This window comes from Artibeus jamaicensis, unplaced genomic scaffold (assembly GCF_021234435.1).
Source record: "Artibeus jamaicensis isolate MK-2021 breed Jamaican fruit bat unplaced genomic scaffold, CSHL_Jam_final contig_332, whole genome shotgun sequence".
Classification (NCBI taxonomy): domain Eukaryota; kingdom Metazoa; phylum Chordata; class Mammalia; order Chiroptera; family Phyllostomidae; genus Artibeus; species Artibeus jamaicensis.
The window spans coordinates 2,168,031-2,183,636 of record NW_026521788.1 but is presented as its reverse complement, the minus strand read 5'-3'; the positions used below and the strand labels follow the sequence as shown (position 1 = coordinate 2,183,636).

Below are 15,606 nucleotides of genomic sequence, written 5' to 3'. Positions count from 1 at the left end.
CTGGCTGCCATCTTGGAGAATATCCATGAAAGACATTTCTAAGAGCAGGAGAGATGGGTGGAAATCAGGTCAGGAGAAAATCAGGTTCCAAAATGCTGAAGATTACAGGAGAATTGAACTTACTTGGCCTGCTTTCCAGTTTATGATTGTCATGATTTTGGGATGAATTTTGGAATTAGAGTGTTGTGTTCCGTGTGTGTAATTTAACTCATTTTATTTTGGTATTGATAGTCTAGAAACGTATAGGAATAGAAAAAATCTTATTTGTAAAACTTTTTCCAGCTTGCCTTAGATGAAAACATGATTTTATATTCTTCCTTTAAAAATATTTCATTATTTCTCAACCTTTTCGCTAAGATCAGGTTTATAGTACCTGTTCTTATCAGTTTAAAAAATATTTTATTTATTATTTTTAGAGAAAGGGGAAGGCAATGAGAAAGGGAGAGGAACATTGATGTGCAAGAGATGCATTGATCAGTTGCCTCTTGCACACCAACTGGGGACATGTCTCACAATCCAGGCATGTGCCCTGACTGGGGCTTGAACCTGTGATCTTTGGTTTGCAGGCCAGCACTGAATTCACTGAGCCACACCAGCAACATCTTTATGTTCTCAATCATGGGAAAATTACACGATGTTTACAAAAGAGCAGCAGTGTTCAAATGCTGTTATAAATGAATCACAGACAAATGAGGAACTGTTTTAGAACATACAATATTGGTGTATCAGTGTGTGAAAACATCTACCTCAGAACCACATGGAAATTTCCTTAATAACTTACTCAGGTGTAATGGAACAATTGGATGTTGGTATTGTTCCATATATTGTCCTTTTAGTTGTGCCGGTGTTGGGAAGAATGAGTGATCAGACAGACAGTGTAAGATTCATGGCTACACAGTGCTTTGCAACACTAATTAGACTCATGCCACTTGAGGTAAGTGGAAGATACTTGGCTTATGGACTTAATATTTTTTATAACTTCACCATAATTATAATTCTTTTTAAAGAATGTCAGCTTTTCAAAAATAATGTTGAATATGTTTGTTATAAGCATTAAGAAATTTATATTTCAATGGATAAATTTTTAAAAACAAGGTTTTAAGTAAAACTATGATTTCCAAATGAATAATTCATTGATACTATTCTAAAAATAGAATTGTTTCTAAGTATCCTTGTAACACCCATGTAAAGATTCTGTGCTGATGTTTACATGAAAGGTAAATTTGAGAGATGGTAATTGAAAATGTAAAGCAATTGAAGTCTCTGTGGAAGTATGGAGAAAGCAGATTAGAAGGGCTGAAGTTGGAGAATTTTGGAGTATTCTCATGAAGCAGAAATACGTATGTGGCCAATACAGGATGTAGTGGCTTAAAGCAAGGCAAGATCCAGAACTCTGCCACCAAGCCTCTTAAAATATTTTGGTGGGATTTTTGTATTTCAGGAAATAAGTAGATGTGCAGTTCATGTTATATTATATGAGATCTGCCCGGTAAAAGTCCAACCATTGTTAACAAGAATGGTTTGTGCTCTGTTGATGTAATTTGGCCACTAAGGACAGTGGACTGGATGTAATGTGCATGTGTGAACAATGACAACTTCACTGTACTTCTCAGTGAGGACAGTAGATGTTGTTGAGTGAGCGTATATACGGTGTAGCCATAACATTCAAAATGACTGAGTGAGTAGAGCCATGAATCTCTATCAGATTTTGCATTAAGCTTGAACATTCCTCCCTGGAAACTGTTTGAATGATTCAGAAGGCTGCAGCTATGGGCAACTGGTGATTGGCAGCTTCATCACAGTGTGCCCACTCACACACCACATCTTATGCAGAGTTTTTGATGAAACATAAAATCACCCAGGTGACTCAGCCCCCCTACAGCCCAGATTTGATGCCCTGTGATTTCAGGCTTTTCCCCAAACTAAAATCACCTTTGAAAGGCGAGAGATTTCAGGCCATCAGTGAGATTCAGGAAAATACAACAGGGCAGCCGGTGGTGACTGGGAGAACTATGTGAGGTGCCAGTGTGCCTACTTTGAAGGGGACTGAGGCATCACATTCCTTGTATCATCTCTTTTTCATATTACATGGCTGGATACTTTCTGGATAGACCTTGTGTATCAAAACATCTATCTCAGAACCATTTGGAAATTTTTTAAATAACTTACTCGGGTGTAATGGACCAACTGGATGTCAGTGTTCCATATATTGTCTGTGCATCAGTACTTTCTTTGTATGGTTGAATAGTACTCCATTGTATAGACATACACCTCTTATTTATCCATTTAGCAGTTGCTAGACATTTGATTGTTACTGGCTTTTGGCTATTATAAGTAACACTATGACCATGTATTTGTATGTCTTTGTGTGGATGTATGCTTTCATTTCTTTTGAGCGGATAGTTATCTAGGAATGGAATTACTGGGTCATATGATGTTTAAATTTTTAAGAAACTGCCAAATCATTTTCCAAAGTAACTGTACCATTTTACATTCATACCAGCAAAGTTTGAACATGAGTTAGCCTCTTTTAAAAAAAGTTTGGCTGTAAATGAAAGATGAAAATTCCCATACCAATGACCCAGCAAATTCATCATAGTTACTGTATTTTGCCATCTATAATGTGTGCTGTTTTGCCCAAATATTTGAGGGAAAATAAGAATGTGTATTATACACAGGCATAATGATTACATACCATGTGTATAATAATCCCATGTATAATGCACACAAAAATGTGCATGCACATTATCCATAGGAGCACAATGTATGTGGCAAAATACAGTATATACCCTAGAAAAATGTGCTTCATTACATTCATACACATGTAGCACAGCACATCTTCAAGAATATTTATCACAGCATTAGTAGTTTAAAACCACTCAAATGTTCATTATTGGTAGAGCAGATATGTTAACTGTATTATTATACTACAATAAGAATGAACAAAATACACATGCAATATCAAATGAAATCTTTCATAGGATTCCAGTTTTTGTGGAGTTCAAAAACAAGACAAAAATTCATGGGATGGATATTTAGGTGATAAAGGTATAAGGAAAAGTAAGAAAGAAATTGCAGTGAAAGCCAGTGGAGTGGTTACCTCTTAGGTAAAGCAGAGTGAATTATCACTGGGAAGGAACATATGGGATCTTTCAGGACGATGGCAGGGCTATTTTTCTTGCTCAGATAATGGTTATTAAAGGTGTTTGTTTTATAATTTATTAAACTGTAGCATTTGTTTATATATTTCTCTACATGGATATTTTATTTCACAATAAAAATATTAACCAGCTTGACTCCAAAAAAAAAATTCTATTGTGTCCAAGGACCCAAGTGACATACCCAGAAAGGTTTTCATCCTCTGCTTTCTAGGTCTTATTTATATCATTTGAGTTTTGGTCCTTGCATTATTTTATCTGTAAACTAAATGGGTTATTTTTAGTTACCTTGTCCATTTTTAGCTTTGGAATCAATGAGTGATGGGAAACCATCATGTGTTCTTTGAGCAAAGGAAATGATAAAAGCAGTGCTTTTGGAAAACTAGTATAACAGCTAATCAGTCTTAGAAAAATCAGTTTAATAGTTGTTGGAATGTGGATTAGAGTGGAATTACCATCAAGTCAGAACCCAGATACACTATAAGGTGATAATGGGTATAAACTATTTTTAAAAATAGTGCTTAATAACAGGCAAAGAAAAGAGATATTGACTTTAGAAATAGAGAAAAGTAACATTCCCTTTGAAAATTATAAAAATGTGATGCATGTTTTGATTCCAGCCATGATAGAAAACAGGGACCAGGTTTATCCTCCGACTTGAACCAGAAAACCAGACCAAATGAATGAAAATGGTTTTCAGATGTTGAACAGCAGGCAGCACAGAATAGTGATTTTTGAGAGAAGGGAAACAAATGAACTACCTAGCTTACTGCCTAGAGTGTTTCCAGGCCATCAAACAGGAAGGTGAAACCTAAACAGAACCTAGTGGTCTTGCCAAGTTCAAGAGTCAGAGTGTAGAGTGCAGGGAGGACAAGATGGCAATAGTGTGCAATGTAAAGTAGCTTCCAACAGGAAGTAGCTGCAGAGGGGAAACTCTGAAAGTCCCCACAAAGCCTGAGCATATGTATGAGAATATATGTTTGAGACTGGGGAAAACATACAAAGGACTAGGTGGAACAATTTCCAGAGCTTGCACGGGACGAGAATACTTTGTGCGCCCACCAAACTCAGCCAAAAGACCTACCATATAGAGTATCAGGTACAGTCCTTAGAAGTATATTGCCTGAGTAGTGGGGCCAAATTAGCCCTTGACAAAAGCCTGATTTGGAGTCACCTTAATGAAGTATATAAGCAAGCCTTAAAATGATCAAGTCGATTTCAACTAACTGAACTATATTCCATGAAAAAGAAAAACCAAAAATATTTAAACCAAAAACACCATCATCCAACAGTGTAAAACTTAAGATGTTTAACATCCATGAAAAAATTACTAGGTATATAAATATTTCCAATAATCAGGAGAAAAGTCAGTCAATAGAAGCAGACTCTGAAACAGCCCATATAATAGAATTAGTAGACATGGACATTAAAATACACTCCGTATATTCAAGAAAGTAGCATGACTGCAATGAGGAGCAAAATAGAAGATGTGAGTACAACCTAAACTGAACTTCTTTAGATAAAAAATGTAATCGCAAATACTTATGTGCCACATAACATTTTGGTTTATAATAGACTGCGTATTTTATGGTGGTCCCATAAGATTATAACAGAGCCAAATTTCCTGAAAGAAATGGAAGTGTATGTGGTTCAAGAGGATTTTTTTTCTCTAATGGGAGCAATAACTGTGGGACTTGGTAATAGATTCCCTCCCACTCACAGTAAACTGTTCTGAGTGCACAGTTTACATCCCGTTCAGTGAGCCACTTACTTCAGCACAGAGGAGCCTGTTCCCCCAGCACTACATAGTCATTCAGAGGGCACTTCAGCCCTCTCAGAGCTGCCTTGATGGTCTTTTTTTTTTTTAAGTATATTTTTAAATTGGTCTATTACAGTTGTCCCAATTCTTTTCTCCTCTTTATCCCCCTGCCACCCTACACCCTCCCCCCCCCCCAGCATTCCCCTACTGCCTTTAATTCATGTCCATGGGTTGTACATATAAGTTCTTTGGCTTCTCTGTTTCCTATACTATTCTCAACCTCCCCTGGTCTACTTTGTACCTACCAATTTTGCTTCTTATTCCCTGTACCTTCTCCCTCCCCTCGCCCCCCCCCCCCGCATTCTCTCCCTCCCTCTGCCCACTGATAACCCTCCACGTGATCGTCATTTCTCTGGTTCTGTTCCTGTTCTAGTTGTTTGCTTAGTTTTTGTTTTTTAGATTCAGTTGTTGGTAGTTACAAGTTTATTGTCATTTTATTCACAGTTTTTGACCTTCTATTTCTTAGATAAGTTCCTTTAACATTTTATATAATAAGGGCTTGGGGATAATGAACTTCTTGAACTTGACCTTATCTGGGAAGCACTTATCTGCCCTTTCATTCTAAACAATAGCTTTGCTGAATAGAGTAATCTTGGATATAAGTCCTTGCCTTTCATGACTTCAGATACTTCTTTCCAGCCCCTTCTTGCCTGCAAGACTTGAGAAATCAGCTAATAGTCTTATAAGCACTCCTTTGTAGATAAGTAACTCTCTCCTTTCTTCTTGCTGCTTTTAAGATTTTCTCTTTAATCTTGGGTAACTTAAATATGATATGCCTTGGTGTGTTCCCCCTTGGGTCCAAATTTTTTTGAGACTCTCTGGGCTTCTGGAAGTCTTATTTCCTTCACCAGATTGAGGAAATTTTCCTTCATTGTTTGCTCAGATAAGTTTTCGATTTCTTGTTCTTGTTCTCCTTCCAGCACTCCTATGATTCAGATGTTGGAACATTTAAAGTTGTCCCAGAGGTTCTTATGGCTCAGTGGTCTTCAGAGTACATTGCTGTAAATTCTTGTTCTTATGATCCTGTACAAGGGAACAGGTACATAGGAACTACCTTAACAAATATTAAGTGCCACTGCCACTTTAATAAAAGCTTTTTGTGATAGTTGAGCCAACCTGTCCCTGTACTTTGGAAATATTTTCAGGTTACAATGATGTGAAGTGTAGATAAATTCTATTTCTTTCATCAGTGCAACATCACAGAGAACCCATTATGCCAGATAGGGTCCGTGGACCCAGAAAGAAATGTCTGAAGTCAAAATACTCCTAAGTTCTACACCCTCTCCATATTAAATACCATCTTTTTAAATGAATACTACAAAATTTTTTAATTTGACCACTGCTCCAACATGCAATAGCCAAAACCTCATTGACATTATAATCCCATGTGTTCCTTTACCTCTCTAGCTTAGCTGATTTCTTATTCCTCCTAATCTTTTCACTCCCTCCTAACAGGCAATATTAGAGTAATCTAGCTTTACCCTGCATTTCCCCCTTGTTTTCAGTCAGTTCAGCTCAAATCTCTATTAATGGAGCAGCACTGACAGTGTCAATGTTTTTTATTCTGACCCTGTCAGAAGGAAGCAGGGAGAGGAGGGCTTGTGTGGCCATGTTCATAAAGTCTATAGCAATGTACAGTAATGCCCCAAGCCTTCACGTGTACTCAGTACTCTTTCACTGACTCATCCAGAGCAACTTCCTGCAGTCCTGCAGGCTGCATTCATGGTGTTAGTGCTCTATACAGGTGTACCATTTTTTCTCTTTTACACCATATTTTTACTGTGCCCTCTCTATGTTTAGATACACAAATTCCATTGTGTTACAATTGCCTACCGTAAAAATGTAGGCAGAGACTACATGTGTGGTACGCTATACCAGCTAGGTTTGTGTAAGGGCACTTGATGTTTGCACAGCAGGAAACATCAGTTCCTAAGGGTGCACTACTCAGAGTGTATCCCTGTTGTTAAAAGTGCACGACTCTAAAAACACACTGGATGGGATTAATAGGAGGTTGGATACTGTGTAAGAAAAGATTTGTGAGTTTGAAGACATAGCAATAGAAACAATATCATGCAGGTTCATTCCTGTTTACTTTATCTTGATTTCCTCTGTTTCATCTTCATAGGAAAATCATGTACTTTTCTGAAATATAAACATACTATCAAGGATTCGGGAATATCAACTAGCAATTCTGACAGAAATCCTAATTACCTGCACTATTAGTAACTCTTGATGATTTTATAGGAATCGGAGTGAGGAAGATATTCATAGGAAGCATTCCTGTTACTGAACAATATTTGGTTTTTGGGCTTAGGTTTTCATTGTAAAGAAAAGGATCTCGTTACATGGTTGTTATACAACCATATCTGGTTGTTACCTTAAAAATTCCATGAGGATAAATGTTTGAAGATTTCATTATTTCTTTGTAAAGTAGTGTACAGAAAGGCCTCGTTGTGATTAGTATTATCATGGCATTAGATGTGCTAAAATGTTAGTTCCTATCTTACTAAAATTCTGAAACCTTTTAAAAATGTAACATGCAATCATTTTTAAGACTCAGTATACACACCTCACTCCACCAATACTATTTCTGGTGTTATATGGGACTTCATTTTAATTTAATTGAAATTTTGTCCCCAGAGTTTTACATTTCTTAGAGACAGCATAGGCAATAGTTCTCACGCTTTTTGGTCTGAGGACCTCCTTACACTCTTAAAAAAAGTTTTCTTAAATCCTCACTTGTTATGTTTTATTTTATTGATTTTAGAGAGGAAGGAAGAGGGAATGGGGAAGAGAGAGAGAAACATCAGTTGGTTGCCTGTGTGTGCCCTGATCAGGGATTGAACCCACAGCCTGGGTATGTACCCTGGTTGGGGATGAAACCCATAACCTTTTTGGTGTATGGGACAATGCTCCAACCATGTGAGCCACCTGGCCAGGGCTATAGTCTTAAAAACTGAAGATCCCAAAGAGCTTTTGTTTATCATATATTCTGTAATAGAAATTAAAACTGATAAATGTGAAAGGATTTATTGATTTATTTAAATAATAAACCATTAGATGTTACCATACTTAACATTTTTAATGAAAAGTAACTATTTTCTAAAACAAAAATAAGTTAGTAGAAAAATCATATTATTTGACATTTTGCAAATCTCTTTTATTCCTGAAGTAGTGTGATAGCTGGACTCCTGTATTTCCTTGGGCATTTAGTCTGTTGCAGTATGTTCCTTGCACTGAGGTATACAAGGAAAGTTAGCCTCATAGAGATAGGTAGTTGGAAAAATGAGCAGTATTTTGGCCACTTTCCCAAATAATTGTGGATATTCTTTTATCTGATGGCATATCAAAACTTAAAAAGAGAAAGCTTGTTTAAGTTAAATAAGCCAGGTGGTGAAAGACAAATACCATATGATCTCACCTTTAACAGGAACCTAAACAACAAAACAAACAAGCAAGCAAAATATGACCAAAGACACTGAGATACAGAACAGGCTGACAGGGACCAGAGGGGAGAGAGGAGAGAATTTCAGGGGAAGGATTCACAGGAACCAAGTATAAAGGACACATGGTCAAAAACTACAGTGGGGGGGAAATGGGAGGGAGGTGGGGAGCACTGGGGGAGGGGCTGGGATGGGAGCATAAGACAGAAAACCGTACTTGAACAATCATTAAAAAATTTATTTGCAGTACAGAATCTAAACACTATCATAAAGGTTGGTATATTTCACCATACTGGAGCAAAAAAATCAAATTAACGTCTCCAACAGAAAATTCCTTTTAAGTATTGGGAAGCTGTCAAGTTCACAGTGCTTAGTTTTTCCTGACAGCTTGAATTTTGTCATTGGCAACAAGTTATGTCAGTTGTTTTCCTTGAATTGACAAATTTATCTTTGAGAAAATGTCAGCCAAATACCCAACTCAGAATAACAATAGTTTATCAGTCAAGTAAAATACTGTTCTTTGAAAAAAGGGCTAGGTCAACTCACAGTTGAAGCAAACTCACAAGTGCTTTTTCCTCAGCATAGGAAGCAGAAGTGTTTTATATGTTCTTCACATCTTATTGCATAGAATGTTTAAAAGATGTGCATTCAGGGTTGAGGTTTCATAAAATTATTTTTACTACTACAAGGGCATTCCTAAATGAAACCACCTTTTTTAAAAATGCTGGTGTATGACTGAGAATACAGAGACTAGTGGTATTATTTGGTGCCTTTGCCTTGATTCTTTCTGATGTTCAAGGAGTTTTGCCCATTAGTACTTTTGTATCATCAGTGCAAATGTCAACACAGTGAAAAAAGGAAACAGTGTCTTTTATTATGAAATAGTTTTAACCTCAGTGACCCTTTGAAAGGGTCTTGGGGATCCTGAGGGGTCTGCAGCCCACATTTTGAGAACCAGTAAACTGGGACATCATAACACTAAAGTTAAGAACCTCCAGTAACAGTATTTCACTGAAAACAAACTGTGCAACTTTATTTGCCTGTTTATCAAGTAATGCACTGTGTGGGCAAAATTAAGCTGTAGATGTGTTTTTTAAAAAACTTCAAATGTGTTTGTTTAGTAGTCTCATCGTAGCATTTTGATAGCTGCCAAATTCATTAAACTCTGTCTTCCAGTCTTTAAAATGATACTATTTTTGAATTACATTTTTCTCTGCATTTATATTTTGATGACTAAATTATCGTATAATGTAATGATGAAAAATTATTTATGAGTGAATGGTTTTAACACACTGTAAAAAATCATTTTAGGCAGGCATTCCAGACCCTCCAAATATGTCAGAAGAATTAATCCAATTGAAAGCCAAGGAGCGACACTTTTTGGAGCAATTGTTAGATGGGAAGAAATTAGAAAATTACAAAATTCCTGTACCAATCAATGCTGAACTGAGAAAATATCAGCAGGTAAAGGTTATACTTACCTTGTAAATATAAATAGTGACTGTTCCTTTCAAATGTACCTAAAAGAGTGTTTAGATTTTTAGTAAAATCTTGTGGCCATTGTCTCATACCCATTTATTTCTCTTATGCCTATAAAAATAATTTTCTCTTTCAATATTTCAGGATGGTGTGAACTGGTTAGCATTTCTTAATAAGTATAAACTTCATGGAATTCTATGTGATGACATGGGTTTAGGAAAAACTTTACAGTCCATCTGCATTTTAGCAGGAGATCACTGTCACAGGTAATTTTAAATATTATTTCAAAAGAAGGCTTTCAGCCCTGTCTAGTGTGGCTCAGTGGATTGAGCACTGCCCTGTGAATCAAAAGGTCACTCACTGGTTCAGGTCCCAGTCAGGGCACATGCATGGATTGTTGGCCAAGCCCCCAATTGGGGGCATTTGAGAGGCAACCAATCAATGTATCTCTGGCACACTGATGTCTCTTTCCCTTACTTTCTCCCTTATTTCTGAAGGTAAATAAAAATCTTAAAATATAAAAATAAAAGGCAGCTTCTAGATGCAGAGAAATGCAAGCAAGCTGGTTAATGTATTATTTTGTTTGTTTTAAAGGGCACAGGAATATGCAAGATCAAAATTAGCAGAATGTATGCCACTTCCTTCCTTGGTGGTTTGTCCACCAACATTAACAGGTCACTGGGTGGATGAAGTAGGTAAATTTTGCTCCAGAGAATATCTCAATCCATTGCACTATACTGGACCTCCTACTGAAAGAATAAGGTAAGAACTGTATAACAAAAAAATCTTAATGTTTTGCTTTAAATGGTTTGGAAAAATAAAATTTATTGAGGGTGAATTTAGTTAGCTTTTTTGTTGTCAAACATAGAACCTTATTTAAGAAAGGTGAGTGTACATATATTTTAAAGGTAATATATGAGTCTCACTCATGAAATTTAAGGACTTTAACCAAAACACTAATTCAGAAGAATATATGTATCCTATTTTCATTGTTATTTCCAATAGCCAAGATATGGAAGCAACCCAAATGCCCATCAATAGACAGTAGATAAAGTGGAGTATTAGCCATAAAAAAGAATGAAATCTTATCATTTGTGACATCATGAATGAACTCAGATAGTGTTATGCTGAGTGAAATAAGTCAGTCAGAGTAAGACAAATACCATATGATTTCACTTATATGTGGAATGTAAAGAAAATAAAATTGAAAACAGATTCATAGATACAGAGAACTGACTCGTTGCCAGAAGGGAAGGAGTTGGGGGACAATGAAAAAGTGAAGGGATGTAAAGTACAGAATAGTGAATGTAATTAATAAAATTGTAATAATTATGTATGGTGCCAGATGGGTACTGGACATATGGGGGGGACACTTTATATATATTGTCTAACCACTATGCTGTACACCTGTAACTAATAATAGATAATATGGAATGTAAACTGTGATTGGAAAAAAATTTTTTTTAATTCTTTTTTAAAAAATTCAAGGACTTAGCTGTTGTTAAAAATCAATTGGGCTTTCTAAGTAATGGAGCTAGGAAACTTCGGGAACCAAAGCCATTCTCTATGCCCTTCTTAGGAGCCTTGTGATCATAGCATCTCCGAGGTTCCATGATCTACCCCCTTTCCCTAAGGGTTCCCTCTCAAAAGTGCTTTTGGTCCTCAGTGACTGCCTTAGCTGACCTGATACAGTAGCAACACTAGAGTTCTAATAGCTTTATCCTCTCTGTTTTCACTAGTACATCTCTTATATTTCTAAATACAAATTTTGAAGAGAGGATCTTGATTTCAGTTCATCATTTAAAGCTCGGATTAGTCATAGATTGCTGATTCATCCATAGATTTGCTGCCTTTCTGTATTAGTAATAACTAACATATACTGAGCACTTAGTAGCTAGGCATTTTTCTAAGCAGTTGTGTATTGTGTATTATGAGGTGTAGGTACAATTATTGTTCCCATTCTGCAGATGCTTAGGACATGGGGCCTAGGTCCAAGGTCACTCAGTTTATTAAATGAGCAGGGTGAGATTTGAACACAGGCAGCTCAACAGTTTGCACTCTTAAAGAATTTATTGTAGTGTCTGTTAGTTAGAATTCATTTATTTACACGTGACAGAAACTTAGAGTAGCGTAAATAGTGGAAAATTTATTAATTCACTAAATTGAGAATTTCAGGGGTAAATAGTTGTTTCAGGCACATCTAGATTACTCTCATTTGCTCTTCCTCCTCATATATAACTTGTAGTATTTGGTCAGTGCAGGACTTCAGTCTACAGTTGGTGGATAAGGTGATCATGGGCAGTCTTAGGACCACATTCTTCTAGCCTGGAAACTACAGTAAACAGAGATCTTCTCTCTCTAGTTGTGAATATATTGGTACTAGAGATGACTGACTGGCCTTGTTTGAGTTATTCCTGCAAAGCAGCTCTTTGTAGTCAGGGAATAAAATATTGCGAATGGCTCAACTTGATTCAAATGCTTCATCTGGGATAAATATGGGGCCGTGTGATGGATAACTCCCCCTCAACTCCCACACAGCATGGAGTAGTGAGGGAACAGTGCCTCCAAGGAAGAGTGTTGGCAAATAAAGTTAAAATGTTCACCACATTTTAAGTCAGGTATCCATCTATTTTCTAATCAGACTAAGGGCAGTGAGGCCCATTTATAAGAAGAATGGCCTTAAAGCAAACAAACAAAAAAAGAAGAATGGCCTTTAGGTAGCAGGGTTATAAATGTAAAGAGAAGGGAATGTTAATAGGTTGAAAGCACCTTAATAACGGCAGTTGTAGTTTCCCCTTTGAAATTGTATTACAAACTTTGCAAATTGCCTATTTCCTAACCTAATTTATTTTTTTTATATTTTATTGATTATGCCATTACAGTTGTCCCATTCCCCCCTTCATTCCCCTCCACCCTGCACACCACCTCCCACCCACATTCCCCCACTTTAGTTCATGTCCATGTGTCATAAGTTCTTTAGCTTCTACATTTCCCATACTACTCTTGCCATCCCCCTGTCTATTTTCTCCCCACTGCCTATGCTACTTATTCTCTGGACCTTATCCCCCTGCTTCTCCTCCCACTCCCCTGTTGCTAACCCTCCATGTGATCTCCATTTCTGTGACTCCGCTCCTGTTTTAACTGTCCACTTAGTTTGCTTTTGTTTTAGGTGTAGTTGTTAATAACTGTGAGTTTGCTGTCCTTTCACTGTTCATCTTTTTTATCTTCTTTTTCTTAGATAAGTCCCTTTAACATTTCATATAATAAGGGCTTAATGATGATGAACTCCTTGAACTTGACCTTATCTGAGAAGCGCTTTATCTGCCCTTCCATTCTAAATGAAAGCTTTGCTGGATAGAGCAATCTTGGTTGTAGGTCTTTGGTTTTCATGACTTGGAATACTTCTTTCCAGCCCCTTCTTGCCTGTAAGGTCTCTTTTGAGAAATCAGCTGACAGTCTGATGGGAACTCCTCTGTAGGTGACTGTCCCCTTATCTCTTGTTGCTTCTAGGATTCTCTCCTTCATTTTAATCTTGGCTAATGTAATTATGATGTGCCTTGTGTGTTCTTCCTTGGGTCCACCTTGTTTGGAATTCTCTGAGCTTCCTGGACTTCCTGGAAGTCTTATTTCCTTTGTCAGATTGGAGAAGTTCTCCTTTATTATTTGTTCAAATAAGTTTTCCACTTGTTGCTCTTCCTCTTCCCCTTCTGATACCCCTATATCCAATTTGGATATTGGAACGTTTAAAGATGTCCTGGAGGTTTCTAAGCCTCTCCTCATTTCTTTGAATTCTTGTTTCTTCCTTTTTTTCTGTTTGGTTGTTTTCTTTCTTCCTTCTGGTCCACTCCATTGATTTTAGTCCCAGTTTTCTCTCCATCACTATTGGTTCCCTGTGTATTTCCCTTTGTTTCACTTAGTGTAGCCTTCATTTTTTTCATCTAATTTGCAACCAAAATCAACCAGTTCTGTGAGCATCCTGATCACCAGTGTGTTTTGAACTGTGCATCTGATAGGTTGGCTATCTCTTGGTCACTTAAAAGTATGGGCTCTGGGGCTTTTAGCTGTTCTTCTGCATGAGCCATAATGTTTTGGTGTGTTAGCGCCTGTTATGTGTGAGGGACAGAGCCTTAGGTGTTCACCAAGGCAGGACAATCCAGTTGCTGGGTTGTGACTCTGTATGTGGGGGCAGGGTGAGAGAGGGATCAATGGCACTTGCTCCGCTCATGTTTTAGTCCCTTCTGCCACTTCCCACAAGCAGATTGGGCTCTTCTGGTGCTGGTTTCCAGGTGGGTGGGCTTATGTACATTCTAGGACCCTATGGGTCTCTCCAATGAACTCTCCTATGAGACTGGGAGTCTCTCCCAGCACCTCAACCCCCACAAGATGTTTTCAATCAGTGCTTTTAGGTTTTATTTCCCAGTGCTGGGGCCCTGGGTTGCTTGGTCTGTCTCGCTGCCCATTTTTGCCTGGTTTATCTGCGTGCGAATGTGTGACCATGGTCAGCCAGTAGTCTTGAGCTCCTCAGTGTGTCTGCTTGTTTCCTTCTGGTGCCTGGGGTCTCCTAGCTCTGTGCCACCTGCGTGCCCGGGTCTGCCAGCCTCCTCTTTTTCCTGCCTCGACCCCACTTCACCAGCCACAGACTCCACCCCTTTTACCAGTCTGGGTGAATGGTTGTCGGACTTCTGTACAGTTCAGTTTTCTCTCCATTCTGGTTGTGTTTTTGTTTCTAAATCTTTGTTGTCCTTAATTTTGGTTTGAGGAGGCACAGTGTATCCACCTACACCTCCATCTTGGCCAGAAGTTCTTCTCAATAACCTTATTTATTTTTAAATACAGGTTACAGCATCAAGTAAAAAGACATAATCTGATAGTGGCTTCATATGATGTTGTGAGGAATGACATAGATTTCTTTAGGTAAGAGTTAAATTTTTTTTTAAGAGAAAAATTTAGTATCAAATTTGGAGAAACTATTTTTTTGCCTCTGACATACAGTAAAAGTTGCTAAAATTTATTATTTATTCTCCCTTAGAAATATTAAATTTAACTACTGTATTCTTGATGAAGGCCATGTCATCAAAAATGGAAAAACAAAATTGTCAAAAGCTGTAAAACAACTGACTGCTAATTACAGGATTATTCTTTCTGGAACACCAATACAGGTATTACTTTTTTTTTTAAATATTTACCATGTGGAGAGGCTTCCCATGGACAGTAAATTAAATAAGAGGGCTTTTTTTTTAGTTTGATAGGAATGATAATTTCCAGTAATTATCTTGCTTTTCTAATGGTCCATTGGTGTAAGTAGCAGTATCTGAGCAAACTAGGTTTTTAAAGTCATATTTAAAATACAGTTTTAGGCTATGTAAGTAGAAGTCTTGTGTCCAAGATCTGGGAGACAATTAGTCAGACTCTATTCCTAACTGGCCATTCTCCTTTTGTAGTAATTCACCACAATCTGATTTAACACTGAAAAGCTAGTGCTGATTCAGAGGTGAATCTTCATATAGTAAGAAGTGTGAATGCCTAGGTTAGGAAGCAGGTGAAGGCAGGAGATCATCAAAGTTTACGTTGAAAAAGGAAAATGGTTGAATATATAAAAGTGTTATCTTCCAGAGGAGTTGGTTGCAAGTGTTCACGCCTAGCTTGGATAGCCCACTGTGATGGGAAACCCTTCATCACTCCCCAGTTAGTGGGAAGATAAACACCA

The 15,606-nt window shown here is 37.4% G+C and overlaps 1 protein-coding gene across 4 annotated transcripts in view; it reads left to right on the top strand.

The window, feature by feature from the left end:
- BTAF1 (B-TFIID TATA-box binding protein associated factor 1) overlaps positions 1-15,606 on the top strand; it is a 116,866-nt gene that overhangs the window by 88,537 nt on the left and 12,723 nt on the right. For all 4 annotated transcript variants that reach the window (XM_037156691.2, XM_037156692.2, XM_037156694.2 and 1 more), the window contains 6 exons: positions 786-934; positions 9,732-9,884; positions 10,044-10,165; positions 10,494-10,661; positions 14,736-14,813; positions 14,929-15,058. In XM_037156691.2, coding sequence (XP_037012586.2) covers positions 786-934; positions 9,732-9,884; positions 10,044-10,165; positions 10,494-10,661; positions 14,736-14,813; positions 14,929-15,058 — 800 coding nt within the window. The remainder of the gene's footprint in view (positions 1-785; positions 935-9,731; positions 9,885-10,043; positions 10,166-10,493; positions 10,662-14,735; positions 14,814-14,928; positions 15,059-15,606) is intronic.